The 27,781-nt window shown below is 30.9% G+C and overlaps 1 protein-coding gene across 4 annotated transcripts in view; it reads right to left on the bottom strand.

Annotated features, from left to right (window-relative positions):
* Nucleotides 1-27,781, bottom strand: part of LOC143069071 (EH domain-binding protein 1-like) — a 118,147-nt gene that overhangs the window by 38,159 nt on the left and 52,207 nt on the right. For all 4 annotated transcript variants that reach the window (XM_076243513.1, XM_076243515.1, XM_076243514.1 and 1 more), the window contains 4 exons: nucleotides 26,965-27,064; nucleotides 26,388-26,452; nucleotides 23,923-24,040; nucleotides 23,206-23,305 (listed from right to left, as the gene is read on the bottom strand). In XM_076243513.1, coding sequence (XP_076099628.1) covers nucleotides 23,206-23,305; nucleotides 23,923-24,040; nucleotides 26,388-26,452; nucleotides 26,965-27,064 — 383 coding nt within the window. The remainder of the gene's footprint in view (nucleotides 1-23,205; nucleotides 23,306-23,922; nucleotides 24,041-26,387; nucleotides 26,453-26,964; nucleotides 27,065-27,781) is intronic.

Below are 27,781 nucleotides of genomic sequence, written 5' to 3'. Positions count from 1 at the left end.
AAAAACCCTGATGTTGATTAAAGGATTTTAAGCAAAGTATTTACTGGAATTTCCCAAAAATGTTGTTGTCATGGGAATTGTTGTTTCAATGATTTTTTGTTACAAAAACAGCACATGGAAATGAATTTTTTGTCCATTTTTTTTTAATTCTTATATTACACCTCAATATTAATTATTTTTTTGGGAGGCATTTTGCTGACGATCAAAAATACTGAAACACTGAGATCCGACATGATTGCCAATGAGACAATTACTATCTGCTCTGCCAGAGACCAAATGACATGGGTGTTAGCAAATTGAATTAAAAAAAAAAAATTTTTATAGGCATTTTTAATGATGTTCGAATCAAAATTTTAAAATGCCACTTTTTTCCCCCATCTTTTGAAGAAAAAATTCTCAAACACTTTTGTTTTCAAAATGCTGATCTTTCAGAATACAAATATAGATTTCAGAAGAATTTGATAGATTAAACAGAACTTCACAATAAAAATATTTACAGAATTTTGTTATATAACAATAAAAATATTTGAAATTTTCATTACTACGAACCACAAAAGGAGTTCAAGCGACAGGGCTTCTTGCCAAGAAATTGAATTTATATTTTGTAACAATACAGGATCAAATAGTTTTAGACTCATTAGGAATTAAGGAACTTAATCCTGAACTTAATTTTTATTGATAAAATATGTTTATAAAATATGTATTACACAAAGGATTTGTGGGTAGTTACAAAGAGATTTAGAAAGTTAGAACAGGTGAAATATATAGCATGTAATTTCTTGAATTATTGTTTATTTCTCAGATTAAAACACTTAAAATTTATGAGTTTTGTCAATATTTATTTGAAAATTATTTCTAATTCTTTTTCAATTCCATATAAATGCAAATACTATATGAAAAGTGATCTGAGTCTCTTATCTAGTTGAAAAGATTTGATACAACCTTTGTTCTTCCTTACAAGAAAAATGACATTTCTTATTATAATTATTTCTCCTTGGAGATTTGCTCCTTCTTATTGAAGATCTTTTCCTAACTATTTTTAATGCAGTCTTTTATTTCACTGCATTCATTTGCATGATGAGAGCTTTTACCCTTAAACCTCAACGATTCAATAGTGTTTTTCAATGTGTGATGCACTGTGATGCAATTTTCAAGTGGAAAAATGTTGAAAGTGGAGTGGAAAGAGGAGGAGCAGTCAAGCCAAATTGTAAAATCAATATGATAGAAAAATAATTCTCATCCAAATATAGACCTTTCCTGACTAATTAGTTGCTCCTCAAATTTTCAGGTTAAAATTTGGAAGAAGAAAATGAAATTCTTGCTTTCTTTTTCCCATTTACATTCTATAGGTTAGGGATGTAACAAAAACTGCTTTCTAGATATTCCCTCTTGTTAAACTATGGAGAGAGAAAGCATTTTTTTCCTTTTTTCCCTCTAATTCTTTTAGATGTCTACCATTACATATAGTTGGATTGATTGAATAATTGTTGTTTACTTTATGTCAGGTGGTAAATGTTTCATGCATGTTAAGGACAAGCATGTATATAGGGATGGTGTCTTAATACATTTCCCTCCAACCATTTTTTTCTCTTTATTTTTTTTATTTTATAGAATAATCATCCTTTTAATGAAATTTTTTTTTTTTGTCAAAATGAGACGAAAGAAACACGTCGCAAGAGAACTGCAATATTTCACCTATTCTAGCATCTTTTTCTCATCCTAATCTTAAATCAATTTTTGAATGACCACTCTGAACAATAAGTGCAACTTGGCCACACAACTGTCATGCAAAATTTCTATAAGTGAGAGAAGGGATTAGGTCACACAAGATTGTGTATTGGCATCTCCATTTATCAGAAGCTGTCAGAAAAAGTCCACAAAATCTTGATTGATTAAGTCAACAGATTTTCTTTACCTGAAATAATTTCATAGGATTAATTTAATGGCATAAATTTTCAGACATAGATGACAAATTATTCATAGTAAAAGATTGAGGCCACTAGTACTTTTCTTACAAGAAATTGTAAATTTGTAAGTTATAAAATACAGTGAAGTTTGTCTGAAGCAATTTCCTTAGAAGCAGAATATTTTATCCATACAAGACTTGTGCTTACCTAATTACACAGATACAATTATTGAAGAATATTGATAGTGTTTCTTATAGTAAGTAAAAGAGTTCTATTTACAAAGGGTTCAGTATAAATATGTGTCACTATAGTAAATTTCCACAATAAATAAAAAATGGGCCTACTTTTCTGCATTGGCTAGAGGTATAGGGGGAGGGTTGAGATCTCACAAACATGTTTAACCCTGCCGCATTTTTGCGCCTGTCCCAAGTCAGGAGCCTCTGGCCTTTGTTAGTCTTGTATTATTATAACTTTTAGTTTCTTGAGTACAATTTGGAGTTTAGTATGGCGTTCATTATCACTGAACCAGTATATATTTGTTTAGGGGCCAGCTGAAGGACGCCTCCGGGTGTGGGAATTCCTCGTTGCATTGAAGACCTGTTGGTGACCTTCTGCTGTTGTCTGCTCTATGGTCGGGTTGTTGTCTCTTTAGCACATTCCCCATTTCCATTCTCAATTTTATCTTTTTATTCCATTGATTTGGAAAAGAAAGCATAAAAATGATGCATATGAAGCATCAATCTCGTGAATTACTATGATTTAAACAATATATTGATATACGTTGTATATTAGAGAGCAGAGGCAACAACTCTTTGAAGGGGACACTATGTGATCAGTTGTGATTCCTTTTCTTAAGACAAGTCTTCTAAGCATATCTTAGCAAGACCAGCTAAATAAAATGTATTCATATGATAGTCGTTGAGTTCCTATATATAGTGGTAAAATGTCCTGCTCATTTGAAAAGAGAAAAAATATAAAAATATTATCTGAAAAAATTTCTGATTATTCTAAATGTAGTTACATGTATTAATTTTAATTGTAACTATATCTTCAAAAAAAATTAATTGTTGCTAATATACAACTTGGCAATTATTTCATGCATATTCAACACAAACAATCTTCAAAGTAGAAAAAAACAAGAACAAATGAGATGAAAATTCCGTACCACTAACAACCAGACTTCAACTGAGCAAATTTGACTGCTATAAATGTACTTAAAAAGTCAACAAGGATATAACAAAAAACCCTCTGAATCATCTAAATAAAATTTAATGCTTGCTGAAACAAGAATGTTCTCCACATGGGTTTCTAGGGGAAAACACAACGCTCGGTAACTACAAAGTGTCGCCAATGGGTCATCGGGCTATAGTTTTAGAGACCTTTAAATTTATCAAAGGACCACGTAAATGTTATGATGTAAGATCACAAATGACCTGTTACAAGGTACTATAAGATTAGGCTCCAAATCCGCTTTACACAGTAATCCCCCCTGTAACGTTTTTCTACTGTGTTCTTTCAAGCTTTGACCGCTCTCCTTGAAAAATAAAAATATAAAATTTTGAATTCGAAATATTTTAATTATGAATTGTCATATGATTGGAATTTCAATACACATGTATTTATTCCAAAAAATTGAATAACAAAAAAATACCACAATCTTTGATTTTTCTGGACTTACGAAAAGTGTATTTAAGTGGATGCTTGACCTCATGGTCTTGACCAATTCTGCATTTGTAATATGAATAAAACAAAGTTGTCTTATAAGTTTGAAATTTAATTAGTGATTCACCTTACAAACAATAATAAATTCCGAACAACATGTTAAAGGCATGTCAATATGAAAATCCATAAATTAATATCTCAGTAAATTATTAAATATAAATTTGAAATCAAAATATTTGATCTCCTTATTGTTATTTGACTTAGTACTTTTGTGTGGGAGGTGCTCCTTATAAAGTAGGTATACGGGTGTCATTTTACATTTGCTTCTTCAAAGCTTTCCAAATTTATATTTTTGAATTTTGATTTGAACTTTAGCGTTTTTAGTCATTTTTCTCTTCTTATCACTGGAATTTTAAATTTCAAAAAATTGAATATTAACAGATACATATGCAGTAGGTATTTTTAAAATGCCCCCCAAAAAACAGAAAACAAAAATAAAATAATTAAAAATTCAATTTTCCAAATATTTTATATAATGACACATGTACAATAAGAATTGAAATTTTAAATGTGAAAATATTTTCAAAATTGAACAACTTCTATCTTTTCTTATCTCTCGACAAATTTTTATCACAATTATCCTGTTTTTCTTGGGAAGAATCTCACATGGCTTGAATGTAATCATTTTATTCAAATCAATAATTTTTAAATCGAAGAGATAAGATATCTTAAAAGCTCTTCAAAATACCATTAAACCTAACTAGATAGACTAACAAGGTGTCTGCTATCATATTAACACTAATCAAATAGCACAATAGTTGCCACCCAAATGGATAGGCAAAATTTTAAAATAAATACTATATTACTATTTGTTCAATGACTCTAAATAGGAAAAATTAAAGAAAACCTTTAAAATGTGATTATATGATAAGTAAATCTATCTATATGTCTGTTTGATAGACACTTACTTATACAGAAGTCATGAACAAAGTGCTAAATTAGGAATATCATATATTGTACAGAAATTTAATGGTAGTTGTATGTATATCAACATCAAAAAGGGATTTGATGTCACTGATGAACAATCATTGACACTATCAAATCTCAAATTGGTGACAAGATTTCAAAGTATGGTTAATGAAAACATATAATTTGCATATTTCTCTCTGTAACAGTACATGGAAATTTAAGAATTTTTCCATTGCTCAATATTGTTACAAGTGTCAGTATCTGTTGAAAAAATAAATGATGTCGCACGAAAATGAGAGTGGCTATTGATACCTTAAGGACATTCAAACTCAGAAAGTTGAAAATAAATTGACAACGCCAAGCCAAAAAAAAAAGAAAAAAAAAAAGACAAACAACAGTACACAAAACACAGCATTGAAAACTATACACTCAGCAGCAGGAACTCCACCAAAATCTAGGGGTGATCTCAGGTGCTAGTGAAATCTACATATTTTCTGGAATTAATATGACTCAGGAAATAAAAGATGTCACATATTCAACTTTATATTTAAACAGCCTTTAACAAAAGAAAACTTTATTTTAATAAATAATTAAAATTTCAATTCTTGTTTTTAAAAAGAAATGTATTCTTCCTAAAATTCTATTATATTATTTTTTTATAAATTTCTTCCAAATGATATCAAACATGTCAAATTAATTATTAATTAAATAAATAAATTATACACAAGAACGATTTTTTATCATGAGTTTGACCTAAATTTTACACTTAAGTAAACAACGATTCTATTGACTGTCCTGCAAATGAAATGATTGGTTCCAATACAAAAGAAATGGCCTGTGGTCACTTTCTAAAATTGAAATCTTTCAACAGGAAGACTCAATAAAATTAATGTACAATGCAGGAACGTATTATGTTAAAATTTCAACAGACAAACAAAACTGTGTCAATATTTTTACAACTAAGAGAAATTCTATGTTTACATAAACAAAATTCAATGTTTAAACAAGACATTTACCAATCTAATTAGGAGAGAAAACCAACTCACCCATACTGATTTTGGGGAGGGGGAATGCAGTCTCATTGACCAAGTCAAATATTAACTGAACAACGATGTTTTCCGTCTTTTTGTTGGTTTAAACAATCACAGACTAATTTACCCCTTGAGTATGTAATCAACTCAACTTCAAGTCAGGCCTAAATAGAGGGATATTTAACTAAGTGAAAGGGTCCATTTTCACCATTATACAATCGGCAAAAACATCTGCAGCTGTGTTGACATACTTTTGAGCAAGTGTCGTATTTACACAGAAATGGACAGTCCTAAAATCAATAATTAAAATTTTATTTTCGTATTTAAATAGTTTTATAAAATAATCATAATTGTCTTTAAGAAAATACTCCAGAATTTGGTACACACTTACTGGACGTTGGTACTACATTATTGTACATATTTGGTCAACCCTAGAGAGTGCTTGAAGGTTGAAATAAAATGAATATAAGAATGTAAAAATGTACTTTACTAAAGTGACTCAATGACGAGGACATAAATACTGGATATGCATTAAGTGATTTCAAACAGTCTGCCTATTGTTAAATAGTTTCTTTTGAATTGTTCTCAATGAAAGACAACAAGAAGACAAACTCCAATGCATTTTATGTCTGAAGTGCTTTTCTGGATTTACTTTTATCAGGTTAACGCTCAAAGCAAAATATTTAAAAGCCAAGGATCTATAAGAACCGAAACAATTGAAGAGCTGTATGACTAAAAATAACCTAATAAAATACAAAAATCCATCTAAGGCTAACTTCAAATCTCTCTCACATTTGGAATGGACACCTAAACCTTGACATCACTATGTTAATTTAGTGGGAATTGATACCATGGTACATTAATTCCTATAATATAACTTTATTAGTAAAAGAACAGGAATGACAAGAACAGATCTGGATAGTTAAGGAAAGGTGTATTAGTACAAAATTGGCAGTTAATGCTGACAGAAAATGCTGTTATGCCCTAATACAGCAGCAACAATCTGACATGTAATTTTTTAGGCAATTGATGTAAGAGTAAATGAAACCTGAGTATGCCAACACTGATTATTTTTTACAAATTTGATCACAGTAAATCATTTTTTGCTAAAGAAGGGAGCATTTCTAAAACTTGTCAAAGAGCAGGTTGATCAAAGAAGTTTTTTTTACATGTACATGAAGTTGATGACCAACTCCTTACACCTACAAATTATTAAGACTCCACCTGACATTGACTCATCAATTTCCACATTATTCTAACGAAGTATTTTATTCAATAAAATTTCATTTTTTAACATAATTTTTCAACACTTACATGTACATGTATTACCAATTCAAGAACTTAGAACTGACCTTTTTATTATTTCTTTTTCAATTTTAGTTTTTATAAAATTAATGCGAAAAATTATTCAATTCTAATAACTTTTAGAAAATATTTGCCAAATTTTTAGTTTAAATTACTGGTAGATTTTAAAACTCTATTAAAGGGAGACAATTCATTTAAGTCAAAATAATCTTTAGTAAATCCTGGAAAATAACAAATTTTCCATAAATAAAACAGAAACAAAAGGTCCTTCAGGTAGTTTTCATTGCGACAGCATCCAAAAATGAAAACAATTACAAAGACATCTATTAAAAGGGAAACATACAATCTTCAACAATAGACAGGTGTCCAAACAAAATGTCAAGCCCTAAATTGTCCTGGGTCAATAAAAGTTGTGAATAAATTTAACAAAAACAATCAAAGGACTGCCATCACTATCCACTATTACACGGCTACCAATACGGGTAACTGTACCAAGATTACACTTTCTCATGTCAAATTTTGTTTTTATTTGAAAAGCCGTAGAAATAGAAGGGGCGCTGTAAATAGAAAAGTTTTAAATCTTCATCATTGTAACATCATTAAAAATATGAATAATTTAAATCAAGTTATAATTGCTGCCAAAATTTAGCTATTTCCCTAAAAAATAATAAGACTCAGACTGTACTAACATCTTAAATAGTAATAAATCGGAATATTAAACATTTAGAGAAAAAAACTTTATCTAAGATTTATAAATTTCAAACAAGTAATTTTTATGAGTGTCACACAATAGAATACTAAAAAGGACACTTTATATAATGGCATAAAAGTAAATCTGGCCATTTGTATGCTTGCGAAATGTCGTTTCTACATAAAAATATCATGCACTTTCTTAAAATCACTTCAATAATGTGGAAACAATTGCCATCTGACGAAATCTTATATTATTCTGCACTTCAAACAATAGCCATACATTAAAATTAAGAAAAGATGTGACATTCCGGGATTATTGTTATTGGTGAATGAAGTTGCGTTTTATCTGAAAACAATTTACCGTAATAAAACTGTTTCTAGCAATAAACAAACAATATGGGAATTTGATTTTCTGTGTGGCATGTGTGCCGCGTTTAAAACTCCATTATGGCAACCTGTTACATCTTTGAGGTAAATGTATCAAACCGAAACACTTAATATCAGTCGCCTAATCACTTTCTTTCCCAACAGATATTATTAATTTTTTAGAAATTTATTGCTTAAAAGTAAATTGCAATACTAAAAAGAAAATCACATGGGAGGGAATGATAACAATGAGAAAAACGTGCCACATTTCTTCATGTATATTAATTTTATATATACCGTTTCTCTCCAAATGGGAAATCAATAAATATGAAATCATATTATTTAATGATGTGAATGATGGCTATAATGAGAAGAATAAGTATATACTATTATTTATGATTTATGCTTTAAAAAATATAATTTTTTGTAAGGTATAATCATTCATAATGTAATGACACTTTTTTATTTGTGCACATAAGAATATTTTATTGAAATTTTCAATGTATTACATAAGTGACGGGTTCAGATATACTATTATTTAAGATATATTTATTTAAGGTATATCATTCATTTTGTAATTACATTTTTTATTCGTGCATAAGTATATTTTATTGAAATTTTCAATCTATTGAATGTAACAGTTATGGTAAAATTATGAAAATAAGCAGCTTTTTTTAAAAATTAATCTGTAAACACATTTTAACAAATGGGACAGTAAAAAAAGAATAGTTCAGTAAAATTTTTAGCTGGCATTCAGTTCTCAGAAATATTACTATAAATATTTATACATGTTAACATCTTCACTTTATTTTTCAGCTAGAATTGTAACTTTACTAATGTAAGCTTTCATTTTTTTTCACCCGAACCCTTGTGAAAATTTCAAAAACTTTTGTTATAATTTCTTTGGGGTTAAAGTCTTTTCCTTCTGTAGAAAAACAAGTTTTGGATTGAAAGTTTCTTTAATTTGTAAACTGTAACCATCATTACAGATTAACATAAATTTGTTTCCTTAAATTTCAATTTACAAATTTTTGCAGTAAAACGTAAAAGGGACAACAGAAATAGCAAACAATATTGGACGATACAACAGACCACACCAACAACTAACACTCAAATCGTCTGAGAAAATAGGAGCAAAACAAAAGGAATCAACAACGAACAACAAATGACCAATTTGGTACAGGCACAAAAAGTACAGGGATTAAATCTCACCCTTTACCCATCTAGACCAAATAATAAAATTCACAATATAATTAATTATTTTTAAAACTTCTATCAGATACAAATATTAAATTAAATAATTTTCTAGAGCTCATAATCACCATTCCAAATATTTTTTCCCCCACCAAATGAATGATCATTATCATATAAATTTTGTGTCTAAATGACAAGATTTCCTTACATGGAATTATATGCTTTTTTCACTCTCTTTAACCTCAGCAATGAAAGAAGACACAGTATTTTCCATTTTACAAGGATTTTCTATGTAGTGATCTGTGTCTAGAATTAAACACCTCGAGGTGAACCAACGCCTGTGTGAATCATTTCGATAGAGTCCCTGAAGTGGATACCTTGGTATGCAGGGTTGTCAAATTATGCAAATGAATGCAACATTAAAATAATACTCCAAATTGACAACAACACTTCAATTGGTCTGCAATTTTATTTGCTATGGTCTACATGTTTCGCCTGCAAGGCAGGCTTCATCAGGACAATTTTTATACAGAAATTGAGCCCCTGAAGTACTCAAAGTGGTGCATTGAATTTGACGTCGTCATGGTGAGAGAAACAATGAAAAGTGAAAGTAGCAATACAGAGTTATAAATAGATAAGATAAATATAGAAAATTAAAGTTTGTATACAATGTAACTTGAGTTCGTTTTACTATTATATGATACATTAAATTGTTCTAAAGGCTTGGCATCTAATAGGACGAACTTCCCATGGTTCCTACCACTTCGCAAGGCTTCTCTTCCAACCTGGCCATAGTTGGAGGTTACTACTTCCCGGCGCGTCGGCAACAATGAACTAGGAATTCACAACTATGCCATTATACAGACCAACTACTGCAGACGATCCAAAAATTATATAGAGTCACCAAATAATTAACAAAGGAACAGTTTTTGACAATTTTATTATCCACAGCGGCGATCATAATCTTCCTATTGTTGCCGACGCGCCGGGAAGTAGTAACCTCCAACTATGGCCAGGTTGGAAGAGAAGCCTTGCGAAGTGGTAGGAACCATGGGAAGTTCGTCCTATTAGATGCCAAGCCTTTAGAACAATTTAATGTATCATATAATAGTAAAACGAACTCAAGTTACATTGTATACAAACTTTAATTTTCTATATTTATCTTATCTATTTATAACTCTGTATTGCTACTTTCACTTTTCATTGTTTCTCTCACCATGACGACGTCAAATTCAATGCACCACTTTGAGTACTTCAGGGGCTCAATTTCTGTATAAAAATTGTCCTGATGAAGCCTGCCTTGCAGGCGAAACATGTAGACCATAGCAAATAAAATTGCAGACCAATTGAAGTGTTGTTGTCAATTTGGAGTATTATTTTAATGTGTCTAGAATTGTAATAACCAAACTATTGTTATTTTTTTAACAGCAGGAGTAAGAAATGAAAATTCTAAAATTCTGGCAAATATTGTGCTCTACATATATAGTTATCAAACAAGCAAAGTCCCAATTTCTTTGATCTCATTTTTTGTTAATACAAACCATATTAAATAAACATATTTAGTTCTAGCTTGTGTGTATACATAGGAACCTTTTTTGGTAATAATTACCAGTATGATATAAAAAGGGTTTGTTTAAAGGGTCAATTATGTAACAGTCTATATAACAATGACCAGCCTTTGTTGTCTTTATCACAACACAAGCTTCATGATAAAATTTTATCACAATCTATGAGTAGTCATTTCAGGGTATTTCTATCGCCAAGGAAAAATAGAATTGTTTTAACAAGCACCTGTTTACACCTTGAAAACAGAGTATGTATTTTGTTTTGACACCTATTTTCAATATAAACATCCTAACCTTTTAATGGGTACATGTGTTGTAAGAGGAGATTAGAAATAAAAACAGTCGGATGAGCTTTTATTGACTGTGCTTCCCCAACAAGGAAACAGGGGATTAAAAACAAAAATCATTACTTTTCCTTCTGAATCTCTATATGGTGGTTAATCAGCTGGTATTGCAAAGGAAATGATGTGAAATGGTTGGAGTCATCTGAATAAACATACGATTTATTACTGCTCCGCCGTAATCCCTTGTCAATTCCATTCCGATCTTTGACGTTTTTCTCTATCTCTCTTTGAATTAAAAGCCTATATTGTTACAAGTCTCATTTAACTGTTAAAATTTCCGTAATTGGCTACGAACAAGTATGTTTTAAAATCACGCACAATTCAATGTATCTATTAGACAAAAATCAAGTTTTTCAGAGAGGATTACAGTAATCCACGATGGTTCAATTACAGAAAGTGAACCCAAGTAAACAGGATTAATGTAAAACAAAAAAAATCTGCCTGGGTTAAAATATTTTCATTAAGAATAAATGGCAAAATATGATTCCAGTTTTCATGCTTATAAATATACATGTATATGGCATCATTCTGACTGCTTTTTACTTTTTATTCTTAAGTGTTGAAAAAAGATTATTTTTTTTATGAATAAAGATATATAATAGGATCAAACAAGAAAACAATAAAATATTTGATTACTTAATTTTTTCAATAATTCTAATATTTGAGTGTACTATTTTCTTTGTTAAAAAAAAAACTGGCACTAGGTTCATACCAAAAATGGATTTATTTTTTAATTCAGAAAACTACAATATACTGATTTTTTCAAGACTTGCAAATGACACTCAGATTATTTTTTTCAGGGTGAAATTCAAGCCTGATTCCTGCCTTATTCTGACAGAAAACAATGATTATGAAGAACAATCAAAGAAAGAAAACAAAAAAAATATTGACTATTTCTTAATAATCTTATTTCAACGATAAAAATTTAATACTTTCAATTTAAAGGAATTCTTATACAAGAGTTCATATTTATAGACATGTTTTCAGTTTAAACAAGTTTTGCTGCATTTTCTTCATAAATTATATGTACTGTCATTTTGTTTCTTTATCAAGTCATATAAATATTTGTATAGAAAAAGAATGTGGAAGAATTATTTTATTAGCCATAGCCTGATCACCGCAAGTCATTCTGCAATGCATATTTTTTTCAAATATATATATTACTTTATTTAATTTTTGTGCTATTTTCACATTTCCTGACCGGTGTGAGAAAAATATTTCTCCTCACTAGTGAAAAATCTGTTCTCGGCAAATGATTGGTTGAAATTTAATTGTGACGTTAAATTTTCTTGTTTTTCTTCTAAATTTTTTATTGTGACGTCATGAAAAAAGTCCACCATGTCTGATGACGTCATATCAAAAGTACACAACTTTCCTCAAATCTTTAAAAAGGAAGGATAAAAATCATTAGAGAAACAGATTCCACCACTATAACTTGTATTATAATATTTCTCCACTCTCAACAGTTAAATTTTAATTATTTAAAAAGCTTGGCAAGCCTTGCGCTTTAAATATTCAAATCTAACTGTCTCGAGTGGAGAAATATCGTAATACACTTGTTGCAGTTGTGGAATCTATCTTTCTACAACTGCAACAAAGCGTGTAAAAAGCTTTATTTCACAATGACGTTATGAAGAAAGGAGAAAAGAAGGACAAGAGTAAAACTATATAACCTTCCATTTACTAAGGCATAGACAGTTGACTGATGATAGTGTTACTCAACCATAGGGACTGATCTAAGGGAATGTCATTTAAGGAAGATTTTTCGATTTCGATTTTCTGTGTTAAAATGCCACTTTTAAGCATCGTTTTTGGGCGACCAGTTTTAATTTGTTGAAGAAGTAGGGCGGCCGAGAGAAAACCACTTTGACCTTCGATAGGAAAACTGACAATTAAGATCAGAGTCAAGTGCACCCGCACAAGCAGGGTTCCAACTCACAACCTCAGTGTTGACTAAATAGTGATAACAGTAGTAACTACTTAGACCCCTTTGTCCTCATTTAAGGAAGAAGAATCCTGTTTATGTAGTTCATTTTTCTCAGTTATAACTGCTGGCCTCCCCTTTAGAAATCCAGGATCCACCACAGACATATAAGTACATATATCTTATCTGACTATCTGTAACACAGCAAAGATAACTATCATATCCTTATTAAAACTTATTAAACATAATTCTAATTACTTCCTAGAGCTTTAATTGTGTCCTCATTGAAGATTAACACATCACCATCAAAACAAAAGATTAAAATGTCTACAGTGTGAACTTTATATACTTAATTTGGTTGTACATTCTGAGATTTGTTATTTAATTTCATTTCTAAGATCCTCAAATGGATTCTTGAAAAATGTCAAAGAAGTTTAATTTATATTTATATAAGAAACGTCGCACGAAACTGGTGTCACCTAACGTTACACACTCAAAGACGTATGCCAAAATAAAAACGTTGGAATGCATGTTGTTCAGATGGCTTTTTACAATAAATTTTAAAGGATTGATTTTTTTCCCTAAGAAAGGATTAATTGTTTTTTCTTAGATAAAAGATGTTAAGCTTTAGTTTTATTAACAAATTAAAAATAAAAAAGTAACTTGAATTGAAACCATTTGTTTTATATACATTTTAATTATAAAGGCAATCGATTACTTTTTTAACTATGCACTGCAAATGCACTCATCTTTGCACTCCAGAATGTCAAGGCGAAAGGACTACGGCATATCTAGCATGTCAGTTCTGCACAAATATATGCAAGGGAATTAGCGGGAACAATTATCATTCTTTTTATTTGTATTATAGCGGATCCGACAATTATAGTCCGGAAAACACTTCAGTTCCGCGAGAAAATCTCTCCCAACCCCTTCTCTATGAATCGGTAGAGCTTCAACATAAAACATTAATTTTAAAGTTTTCTTATTAAGCAACAAAATAAAATAGCCGTATTCCAAATCGTATGTGAAAACCGCTATAATGACAATTAGACAGAACGTTAGAAGTATATTTTATTAAATAACGTCAAAATCGTATGTGGGGACATTGTATCGGACATTTTAGTTTTATCTGATATCTCGTATATTAGATTTAATTTATGGGAATTTAATACCAAAATAGAGATAATTTTTTGTACTTTTATCCATTATAAGATTTTTTATGTAGCGAATGGCACTATATTGAATAAACATCATGAAAAAACAGAAAACGTAACCCTACGTTTAATTTGGTTTGAAGGGGACAAAATGTCGGACATTGCTATTCAACTCGAAAAATAAGAATTTATTTTTAAAACTCCTGATTATTGCATGAGGCGAAAGTGTGATCTTTGTACAAAATACTAGTATAAGTATTATTTACTTTCGACATGGGGATTGCTCTGGAATTCCCTTTTTTTGGACAATTTAACAAAAATTACGACAACCTTTCGTGCATGGGACACATAATTTGTATCATCTTGATCCCCTTTTTTTATATTTCCGTCTTTTCGAGAGAAAAAAAATCGACAGTACGTCAACGCCCAATTATGAATTGCTTGTTCTAGACAAACTTTTATATCGTTTGGTAATAAAATTTATATGTTTTTTACGGTATTCAGAATTTCACAAAACTAAAAGTGTAACGCGGGACAAGGAAATTATATTGCAAAATAAAGGTTTTATTGAGTTTTGATTAATGAAAATGGTCTGTTACATACAAAATTGCAATAATCTGAAAGAAGAGTTTAAAAGCTTTAAAATGATATACAACACTTTATAATATCAACTTTTATGTTTAAAAATTAAGAAGATGAATGTGTCTTGTCCGTGATTTTACCAAAGTGACACCAGTAGCGTGCGACGTTTCATATATATATATATATATATATATATATATATATATATATATATATACATTTTATATATATATATATATACATACATATTTAGACCCCTTGTTGTATCAAAAAAAATTACACTTAACAAACATGCATGGCGTTCCTTCTTAGCATAACCCCACGTGTATTTCAAATTATCAGAAAAGAAGAAGTAAGTGTGTGACAGGTATAAAAAGCACAACTAATCAGTGTTCAACTGCTGACTAAATACAAAGTAATTCTGTATATTAGTTTCGGAGATATTTTTTACAAAATGTTTTCAACATATATATCACAGTATGCGCAAACAGGAAGTAAACATAGAACCGATTAGAACAAACTGTACAATTCATCATTGTTAAGCTGCCGGCAAAAAAAAACACTGTTGGACAAATGGAGAAACAGACAAGGAGAGGGAGAAGACTATATAAGTTTGATTAACTTGTGTCTCGTCCCTTTTGCACATTTAAGCAAATAAAATATGTCTAAACTGAAACAGATAAGGTCATTGCAGACTATAACCCCCACTTCTTGAGTTTAAAAAAAAAAAAGAATTGGAAAAACTGGGCATCTTTCATGGATATATAGACAAATGAAAAATGAGTACCAGTAATTTCTCAATATTACTAATCCAAGTTAATTGCAATGATGCCCTGAATGTACTGGTATATGGCATTAACACAATATGATATTTTGTGATAATATCATTAGATGATACATACAGTGAAACCTATCAACACTCTAAACTATTCAATATACAAGATTTTGTTTAGATAACTGTTATGTAGGGTTTGGTTAAAATAGAATTTAATGTACTTTTTATCAATCAAATAAGCATTCTATTATAAGTCAATTATTACAATTTCACAACAATCAAATTATAGACATCTGGCTGAGCACCTGATAGCTAAGGTTACTGTTAATATTGCTCTTCATCACATGTTTTGTACTAATATGTACATTTTGCATGTTCAAAAATAGCCAGAAGTTGCATTCGGTTATTTGTTCTTGGGCCATTATCATTATTTCCCCTTAAATACACATATTGTGCCCTCTATTTTACTTTCAGTAAAACCTGCCGATAAAAAGATTTAAATGAAATATGTGATGAATAGACCATTACAATGCATTTTCCAAATTGGCCCTGGTATCAGTCCTCAAACTACACCCTCTAGATGCAATAGGCATCTCCGCTTGTTTCCAGGGCAAGCAAGGAAATAAAGATAGACAACAATGCAAACTCACTCTTCTGGGCAACAGAGAATATGTCATATTGGTATTCATGCAAAAATAAGGGAGAAAATGTATTTGCAAAATCTTCAAATAACACTCCCCACACCTCTGTACTGTTAACAGTTGTGCTATCTGTGTTTTTTTTGTTTTTTTTGTGTGTTTTAATGCCACTTTTAAGCACCGCATTTAGGCTATTTTGTGGCGGCAAGTTTTTATTGGTGGAGGAAGCCAGAGTGCCCGGAGAAAAACACCGACCTTTGATAGGAAAACTGACAATCCAAGTCAATTAAGATTGAAGTCAAGTGCATTCGCACGAGCTGGGTTCGAACTCACAACCTCAGTGTTGACTGGCTAGTGTGATTACAGTAGGAACTACTTAGACCTCTCTGCCACATGCTATCTATGTATCTTAACTTTCAAGACAATACATATATACACTGAAAGTTTTTGAGATCAGTTTCTGTCGATCTGTATAAGTTTTCAATGTAAAAAGAAATAAGGATAAAATAATTTAAAAATTGCTTGCTGTTATCAAAACAAGACTCTTGCTTGTCTGATTATATAGTTATCAAAGGTACCAGGATTACAATTTAGTACGCCAGACTTGCGTTTTGTCTACATAAGACTCATCAGTGACGCTTATATCAAAATATTTATAAAGCCAAATAAGTAGGAAGTTGAAGAGCATTGAGGGTCCAAAATTCCAAAAAGTTATGCCAAATATGGCTAAGGTAATCTATTCCTGGGATAAGAAAATCCTTAGTTTTTCAATAAATTCAAAGTTTTGTAAACAGGAAAGTTATAAAAATGACCACATAATTGATATTCATGTCAACACTGAAGTGTTGACTGCTGGGCTGGTCACATACCCTTGGATACGAAACATCCAACAGCAGTGGCATCGACCCAGTGGTGCAAATAGTTTTCAAAGGTACCAGGATTGTTGTTCAGAGATGATTATAAAGTCATTGGAAGGACAAAATAACCTGTTATTTGCACAGTTAAGAATACAGTATAAATCTTATCTAGTTAATATAGCTTCAAAATCTTATCTTTAAGTAACAAATATGTGATAAATGTTTGTAGTCATATAGACATTTTGTATATTTTTTACATGATTTGCTAATATTTTTCTGTTTTTGTTTTGTTTTTGTGCATTCATTATACTTCTCAAGATAATTACCAGAAATGCTCAAACTCGTCAAAGACACCATTTTCTAGCAATAGTTCCCTTTAAGAGTCTGGATAATGGTTACATTAATTTTGGCAGTTTTGTAAATTTTATATTACTGATAAATTTTGATCTTTATCCGTCTTGTGTGTCTATCAAAGTTGTCAATTAATAAGCAAAATACTAAAATTGATAAAAAAAATAATTGTCATTTAAGGCAATATTATTGTTTCAATAGAAATAGGCTCTGAACATTTTCACCAATGTCTGATTTTTTTGTATCTATTATAGTTTTTAGGGTCTTTGCCAAATACCTTAATTTTACCCTTATGTTCTATTTCTAGACATTTTGGTTTGATAGAATAAAAAAAACCAGGTGCTCCGCAGGGCGCAGCTTTATACGACCGCAGAGGTCGAACCCTGAACAGTTGGGGCAAGTATGGACAAAACATTCAAGCGTGATACAGCTCTGAATTTGGATTGTGATCAAATTTTTGACATTACATGGGTTTTTTTACACAAAACAAATGTCAAGATTTTACAAATCAATTAAAGATTTCTTCTTCAAACTTATTTAAATCTAAAATTAAATAGTTGACACAGCATAGGTTTCTGACACAGAATGAATGTGGTCTAATGAACTTAAAAGTTTTTTTTGCCTTTGAGCAATTCACTATGCTGTTGAATATTAATCCTCTCAAAAAAATATTTGAAGAAATTTTCTTTTTATTTATGAAATCTGAAATGAGAAAAATTTAACCCCCCCCCCCTTTTTTTTCACATCCCGTTTCCCTTTTTCCAAAACTGATATCAATTCAAATTTCTAATGGAGTTTGCAACAATAACTACTCTTTTAAATACATCATAAAATATTAAAATGTAAAATAAAGTGCTTGTTATCACTGAATGGTAAAGATTGGTTGGTAGTAAAAGTGAATATACATTGTTTATTGTATAAAACAATAAAAAAAACTTCATCAGCACCATTTTATATTGGCAAATTTCCAATGAAGTTATTTACATAAAGTTATTGGCAAATAAAAATAGAAAATGACATCATAGTCATGTCTGGCAAATTTCCAACATACATTATCTAAAAACATTTTAGATAAGATAAGGAAAAAAAGCTTCATCAGCAACATTTTATATTGGCAAATTTCCAATGAAGTTATTTACATAAAGTTATTGGCAAATAAAAATAGAAAATGACATCATAGTCATGTCTGGCAAATTTCCAACATATATTATCAACTACTATTCTATACAAAGAAAGATAACTCCAATTGAAAATTAATTGCTATTGCACAATATTGTGCAATTAGATATTTCTTGCTATAGTGCAATACTGTGCAATTGAAAATTTCTTGCTATTGCACAATACTTGATATGGAATCCTGGTTTGGACCAACTTGAAAACTGGGCCCATAATCAAAAATCAAAGTACATATTTAGATAAAGCATATCAAATAAGCCCAAGAATTTAATTTTTGTTAAAATCAAACTTAGTTTAATTTTGGACCCTTTGGACCTTAATGTAGACCAATTTGAAAACTGGACCAAAAATTAAGAATCTACATACACAGTTAGATTTGGCATATCAAAGAACCCATTTATTCAATTTTTGATGAAATCAAACAAAGTTTAATTTTGGACCCCCATTTGGACCAACTTGAAAACTAGGCCAATAATTAACCAGATGCTCCGCAGGGCGCAGCTTTATACGACCGCAGAGGTTGAACCCTGAACGGTTGGGGCAAGTATGGACACAACATTCAAGCTGGATTCAGCTCTAAATTTGGATTGTGATTAAATAGTTGACACAGCATAGGTTTCTAACACAGAATGAATGTGGTCTAATGAACTTAAAAAAAAATGTTTGCCTTTGAGCAATTCACTATGCTGTTGAATATTAATCCTCTCAAAAAAATGTTTGAAGAAATTTTCTTTTTATTTATGAAATCTGAAATGAAAAAAATTGACCCTCCAATTTTTTTTTCACATCCCCCTTTCCCTTATTTCAAAACTGATCTCAATTCAAATTTCTAATGAAGTTTGCAACAATAACTACTCATTTAAATACATCATAAAATATTAAAATGTAAAAAAAGTGCTTGTTATCACTGAATGGTAAAGATTGTTTTAATCTATCAGTTGGTAGTAAAAGTGAATATACATTGTATATTGTATAAAACAATGATTTAAGTTGATTCAACTACTATTCTGGACAAAGAAAGATAACTCCAATTGAAATCCAATTGGAATTTCTTGCTATTGCACAATATTGTGCAATTAGATATTTCTTGCTATTGTGGAATACTGTGCAATTGAAAATATCTGCTATTGCACAATACTGTGCAATTGAAGATTTCTTGCTATTGCACAATACTGTGCAATTGAAGATTTCTTGCTATTGCTGAATACTGTGCAATTGAAAATTTCTTGCTATTGCACAATACTTAATATAATAATTTTGGCTCCTGATTTGGACCAACTTGAAAACTGGGCCCATAATCAACAAGAGTGCACACGCTGAAATGTCTCGCCTTCTATAATAATCATTGATATTATGTTGATAGTCCTAAGTATAAAGCTAAGCTTTATTACAACTGTCACATAAGCTTAACATTAACCAAGATAACTAAACAAAGACCAATGAACCTTGAAAATGAGGTCAAGGTCAGATGAACCAGGCAGACATGTACATCTAACAATGCTTCTATACAACATACATAGTTGACACATTACTTGTAGTTTAAGAAAAATAGACCAAAACACAAAAACTAAACACTGTGCAATGAACCGTGAAAATGAGGTCGCGGTCAAATAAAACCTGTGTGACTGACATAAAGATCATAAAATATTTCCATACACCAAATATAGTTGACCTATGGCATATAGTATTAGATAAAAAGACCAAAACTCAAAAACTTAACTTTGACCACTGAACCATGAAAATGAGGTGAAGGTCACATGACATCTGCCCGCTAGACATGTACACTTCACAATCATTCCATACAACAAATATAGTAGACCTATTGCATATAGTATGAGAAAAACAGACCAAAACACAAAAATTTAACTATAACCACTGAACCATGAAAATGAGGTCAAGGTCTGATGACACCTGCCAGTTGGACATGTACACCTTACAGTCCTTCCATATACTGAATATACTAGCCATATTGCTTATAGTATCTGAGATATGGACTTGACCACCAAAACTTAACCTTGTTCACTGATCCATGAAATGAGGTCGAGGGCAAGTGAAAACTGTCTGACAGACATGAGGACCTTGCAAGGTACGCACATATCAAATATAGTTATCCTATTACTTATAATAAGAGAGAATTCAACATTACAAAAAATTTGAACTTTTTTTTCAAGTGGTCACTGAACCATGAAAATGAGGTCAAGGACATTGGACATGTGACTGACGGAAACTTCGTAACATGAAGCATCTATATACAAAGTATGAAGCATCCAGGTCTTCCACCTTCTAAAATATAAAGCTTTAAAGAAGTGAGCTAACGCCGCCGCCGTAGCCGCCGCCGCCGCCGGATCACTATCCCTATGTCGAGCTTTCTGCAACAAAAGTTGCAGGCTCGACAAAAATCTAAGTACATGTTTAGATTCAGCATATCACAGAGGCCCAATAATTCAATTTTTGTTAAAATCAAACTTAGTTTAATTTTGGACCCTTTGGACGTTAATGTAAACCAATTTTAAAACGGGACCAAAAATTAAGAATCTACATACACAGTTAGATTTGGCATATCAAAGAACCCCAATTATTCAATTTTTGATGAAATCAAACAAAGTTTAATTTTGGACCCCGATTTGGACCAACTTGAAAACTGGGCCAATAATAAAAAATCTAAGTACATTTTTAGATTCAGCATATCAAAGAACCCCAAGGATTCAATTTTTGTTAAAATCAAACTAAGTTTAATTTTGGACCCTTTGGACCTTAATGTAGACCAATTTGAAAACGGGACCAAAAATTAAGAATCTACATACACAGTTAGATTCGGCATATCAAAGAACCCCAATTATTCAATTTTTGATAAAATCAAACAAAGTTTAAATCTGGACCCTTTGGGCCCTTTATTCCTAAACTGTTGGGACCAAAACTCCCAAAATCAAACCCAACCTTCCTTTTATGGTCATAAACCTTGTGTTTAAATTTCATAGATTTCTATTTACTTATACTAAAGTTATGGTGCGAAAACCAAAAAAAATGCTTATTTGGGTCCCTTTTTGGCCCCTAATTCCTAAACTGTTGGGACCTAAAGTCCCAAAATCAATACCAACCTTCCTTTTGTGGTCATAAACATTGTGTTTAAATTTCATTGATTTCTATTTACTTAAACTAAAGTTATTCTGCGAAAACCAAGAATAATGCTTATTTGGGCCCTTTTTTGGCCCTTAATTCCTAAACTGTTGGAACCAAAACCCCCAAAATCAATCCCAACCTTCCTTTTGTGGTCATAAACCTTGTGTCAAAATTTCATAGATTTCTATTCACTTAAACTAAAGTTATAGTGCGAAAACCAAGAAAATGCTTATTTGGGCCCTTTTTGGCCCCTAATTCCTAAAATGTTGGGACCAAAACTCCCAAAATCAATCCCAACCTTCCTTTTGTGGTCATAAACCTTGTGTTAAAATTTCATTGATTTCTATTCACTTTTACTACAGTTAGAGTGCGAAAACTAAAAGTATTCGGACGACGACGACGACGACGACGCCAACGTGATAGCAATATACGACCAAAAAATTAAAATTTTTGCGGTCGTATAAAAATTGTTTAACTTAGATACACTACAGATGAATCATGTGAAGTTCTATATAAATTTCTTTAGTAGTTTTAGAGATGAAAATGATCAAGCAAAAACTCATACTAGTATGTCAGATAAACTTACAATCTCTCGTACCAATGAACCAATTTTTTTTTAAAAACTTTTACCAAACTGTCTATTTCTATGATAGACCATACATGCTGTATTTACACAACTATTTGTAACTGATTTTCAAAAATAATGTTCATTTGAGATAAAAGATATTAAATGAGGTTCTATATTTACTTAAAAAAAATTGTCATTGTTTAAATCCATAATGAAACACAATCATTAACCCTTGAAAGAAATATAATGACCAATAAATTCTAATTGTAACGAGGAGTGAACTGCAACTTATTTTGAGCAAAATTTTATAATTTACAAACTAAATGAGTTTTAAACCTTTAGATATAATAAAAATAAAGGAAACTAAAATAAATACAATCTCCTTTACTTTCTAAATGTGTTTCCATTGCTTACATGTCAAGGGGGAAGAATACGTTTTTTCATGAAATTTTTTATGATTAAAGGGGAATAACACTGGTCTTTTCATGAATGTTTTTTATGATCAAAGGGAAATAACTGACTTTTTTTCAGTTGCAAATTCATATATTATTGCATTGATCTGATCAATATAAATAATTTGAGAAGCCACAAACTATTAATACTTAATAAATGTGTATACATAGGTAATAACAACTTTAGTTACATTTTAAACCTGCTAATATGATGATTCTCATTAAATATATATCATAGAATCAGTTTTGCTAATTTAAGCAAAAAAATGATTAAATTTCAGGACCATTTGTGATGAATTAGGATAGAGGTTAAACGTTAACCATAAATTATTTTCCCTCAGCAAGTAGATAAACCAATTGACACAACCTTTCAGAATATCTTTTTGTGTAAGTTTTATGATCTTTATCATTTCTATAACAAATTAGCGAGTCAAATTGATATGATTTTTGGACCAATGTTGTCCCAAGTGCACCTTCTTCTTTCTCTTCAAGATTCTAAAATAGGCTCCTGTATTAATATTGCAAAAATATGGACAGAATATATACAAATCAAGAATACATTATAAACTTACAAAATATTAAGCTGCATCTGTCTTCTTATCAAAGCATTTCTTTTGTTGACCAGTAAAAACCATTGCTGCATCAACTTTTCTTCTAAAGACTTGTTGTTTCCTGAAGAAGATAAACATATATGAGGGGAAATATGACCTTTATCAGCACTCCGAGATCAGGTGTTTTTAAGCTAGAGAATTTCAGGATTGACCCTTTCAGGATCTGGGAATTTTTTTTTTTTTGAATTTCGGGATTTAAATTTATTCAAGGATTTCATGTTTTTAAGCCCGGGATTTCCGGATCAGGACTCCTCCTACCCCCCCTCCCCCATATATAGGTAACATATCAATTACTGTAAAGGACAAGTCCACTTTTGGCCAAAAATGGCCATGAATTTCAACTTTATCACAAACTAATGCATAAATTAGGGGTCACTACATTGTGCTATGCCAAAAAAGAAGTTATTTTGTATTGTTAGTACTATCACATAAATTTCTAATGTCTGATTTAAAAAAAAATCTAAATCTGAAAGCCAATTTAAGCCCTTCATGAACATACTCCTTTAAAATTTGATCACATGCATTTATAACAGAGAATGTTGAACAGTGGTAAAAATTGTTAAGATAAATTATTGTGTTTGTAGGAAATACTGCATAGATTTGCTATCAAAATTTCAAATGCATGTTTTTAAAATGGGTAATCAAACTAAAAGATGTTCTTCTGTTATTAATCATTACCATTCATGGCCTTTCTGAGTTTTTCCTCCAGTAGACCTGCCTCAGCATCAATTTGTTTCTGTTCCCGGTCCAAGGCATCCATTTCAGCAATTACATACTGATTGGTACTTTGAAAATTCTAAATATAAAATTCAATAAATATAGTCACTACAAAAAGCATGTGGTATGATTGCCAATGAGACAATGTTTCACAAGAGACCAAATAACACAGATATTAAACCTGCTATAAAGTCATCTTTATTGCCTCAAAGTTGGTCATCAGGTGCAAAAAGCATCAATTTTGACAATTTTTCGTCCTTTATCTTGACCCCGAAGACCCAGGGATGCTGGTAAAGGTATCCAGCTGTAGCCTGCATGTAGAGTGGACCCCAGTTTACAAATTGACCCCTACAGTTTTTAGGTGGGAATGAATCTGACCATGGTTTAGCAGTCTACAGAAGGTCATTTGGACCAAAAATATGGAATTTCAAGATTTTTCCCGATTTTTTAATTCAAATGGAGAAGGAAACCGGAAGTAGTCATTTCTTCTGTGAATTTGAATAAAAATTACAGTAATGTTATATGCCTGCGGGTTTGCACTATTTTTGCATGTTTAGACCTTTGAACTTCCTGTGTAAGACACAGAAGGGAAGCCCACCCCTTTAGAAAACCAAGTTTCATCCGATTTCAATTTTCCAAGTCCCTATCTGTGCTCAAAATGCAATTTATACATGAGAAACATGACTATAAATAGCCTCAGGTTGACGGAACATGCATAACTTTCGAAATCAGTATCATAAAGCTGACTTCTAAAGAATGGAACGCCATTAGAGCCAAATAACAGTGGTCTGGGTATGCCCGTCATATGACGGGTACCGCATGGTAAGGGTTATATACAAGAAATACTACTGGTTGTGGGTGGAGTGCACTTTTTCACAGCAATAACTCTGTGATGTAAGGACCCCAAAATGCTGTTAAGTACCATTAAAATAGATGTTACAATAGACACATTAAACTTTATTCAATTTGTTTCTATAAATCTTTATGATAAATTTTTATTAGTCATTTCATATTGCTATCGGCAGATTTTAATCAAATATAGTAATAATTGCTTTTAAAAAGATAAACTTACTATTCAGGATATATATTCAAAGAAAGACAACTGTTTTGCTCTTAAATTAAACTATGAAAGATTGATGAAGTTTAGAGTGTCCAGAAGCAATCAACAGATTTTACTTAATATGGAAATAAGTTTGATCACAACTCTGTTGAATGATTACAGACAATAGAAACAGGATCAAGCATACATTGGGATAAAATGCAGAAAAACAAGAATGTGTCCAAAGTACACGGATGCCCGACTCGCACTATCCTTTTCCATGTTCCATGGACCGTGAAATTGGGTAATTATCTAATTTGGCATTAAAATTAGAAAGATCATATCATAAGCAACAAGTGTACTAAGTTTCGAGTTGATTGGACTTCAGCTTCATCAAAAACTACCTTGACCAAAAACTTTAACCTGAAACTCCCACTTTAATTTTCTATGTTCAGTGGACCATGAAATTGGGGTCAAAAGTCTAATTTGGCTTAAAATTAGAAAGATCATCTCATAAGCAACAAGTGTACTAAGTTTCAAGTTGATTGGACTTCATCAAAAACTACCTTGACCAAAAACTTTAACCAGGACGGACGAACGGAACCACAGACGGACGGACGGACGAACGGAGCCACAGACCAGAAAACATAATGCCCCTCTACTATCGTAGGTGGGGCATAAAAAACATCCTGAACCATGCATGCAGAGAACACTAAATGTCTGTTTTTATTTGTAAACACACTATAAAAGACCACACAACAACTTCATATTGAAACATGTATGGGATTTTAAAATAAAATATGACTGGGATTTTAAAATAAAATTTGACAAAAGAGAGGTAGTAGAAATCAAAGGATATTCAAACTCATTGGTACAAAACAAACTGACAAAGAAATGGAAAAAAACAATCAACCAGCTTGTGAGCACTGAAGAGTATGTTTTAACTCAAATATCTGATAGTGTATTCCATTGATAAATTGTTTAAAATTTCATAGATAGTTCACATAGAATGATTTACTGAATGCACTTCATACTAGAAAAGTAGTGATTAATTTTGGAAAATTAATAGCTATCATATCCTATAAAGTTAAATTCCATGAGGTGAACCAACGCCTGTGTGAATCATTTCGATAGAGTCCTTGAAGTGGATACCTTGGTATGCAGGGTTGTCAAATTATACAAATGAATTAGTAGTGATTAATTTTGGAAAATTAATAGGTATCATATCCTATAAAGGTTTTGATTGCATGAATGCAATCTGAACAGAATAAAAAACACATGACGAGACAAACAGTACATCTACTACATAGAAAACTAAGACTGATCAACAGCAACCAAAACAAAACAAGCAATCTTTTTCAATTTTTTAATATTTACTTTATCTTACCTCATTTTTCTTGTACAACAGTTCTTCTTCTAATGATTCTGTGTTATCACTGGAGTCTCCACAATCTGAAGAAAAAATCTTCTTTTGAGGACAATGTTTGTTGCCTGTAGTCTCTTAAAATCATATAAGCAGAAAAGTTCATGTTTAGGGACGACATCAAAAGTTCAATGAAGGATAAAAAACTGAATTCACATAGTTTTTTCATTGACCTCCCACCCCCCTCTTAACTTAATTTGGGAAAAAATTGATTGACCCATGACCCATATGGATATATGTAAAAATCAATGTCTGATAACCAAATCTTGCTGCAATTCAACCCCCCCCCCCCCTAAACTATTTGAACTGAGTTTTTTTATCTTACATTGATCTTTTGATGTCCTCCCTAAGAATGTGAAACCCTAAATATTGCTTTGTGACACTGTCAGTTATAAAAAAAAATATCAGTTGCAAAATTTCAAGTCCTTCAGAAAAATCTATGCAAGTTTTTTTTAATTCTGTTTAGCTGTTTTCAAGAAATTCCAGATTAACACATAACTTCAACAAATCCTCAACTTTGCTGAGTTTGGAATATACATACCTTCTTTAGGGAAGTCCATACTGTAGGAAATATTCACTGCAGGAATAACTTTTCTTTTCTCTTGTTTATTATTTAAAACAGCTTTATCTGGTTCTGATACCTATTTATCAGCAAAAAGAAGAAAGAAAATAAAGATAAGCCTAGATCAAGGGAGATAACTCTTTAATATGCTTTTGCCATAGTTAGTTTCATTAATACGTTTTAATAAAAAAAAAATAAGGAATATTTTAAATTATTCTATATTGGAATTATTTTAGTAGGTTTTTCTATATGAATTGGATTTTGAATAAAAAAGCATATTCACCTGAGAAAGTGTTATTCACCGCGCTAAACGTCACACGCTTTTACATGCAACGTTATGGTAAAATGTTTTGTGTAAAAATTTGTTTTGGTATATGTTTGTCATTAAATACATTTTCTTTTCTCGGAATATGGAATAAAACAATTACTGTCTTTTGTTTCGGTAAATATGGGGTTTTATTGACTTTTGAAAAACTGATATTCACTTCGGCCGTCGGCCTCAGTGAATATCATTTTTTCAAAAGTCAATAAAACCGCATATTTACCTCATCAAAAGACAGTAATTGTATAGTATTCATCATGTTTATTCCCAACAGAATTAATAAATTACTCTGTGTAACATATATTTTGTTTTAATATTGTAACTTTATCAGCGGATGGGTCAAAAACATTATACCCTATGTTGCATGGGGTATATTTAAGAAAAACAAAATTGCTATGGCTAATTTTCTTTTCTATTTCTTCAAGGTGACTCATTAAATCAAATGAATATTTCCCAAATATCTTTTTCGAATAG

This window comes from Mytilus galloprovincialis, chromosome 3, assembly GCF_965363235.1.
Source record: "Mytilus galloprovincialis chromosome 3, xbMytGall1.hap1.1, whole genome shotgun sequence".
In the NCBI taxonomy this organism is placed as follows: domain Eukaryota; kingdom Metazoa; phylum Mollusca; class Bivalvia; order Mytilida; family Mytilidae; genus Mytilus; species Mytilus galloprovincialis.
The sequence above is the reverse complement of the archived record's forward strand: the minus strand, read 5'-3'. Positions and strand labels throughout refer to the sequence as shown.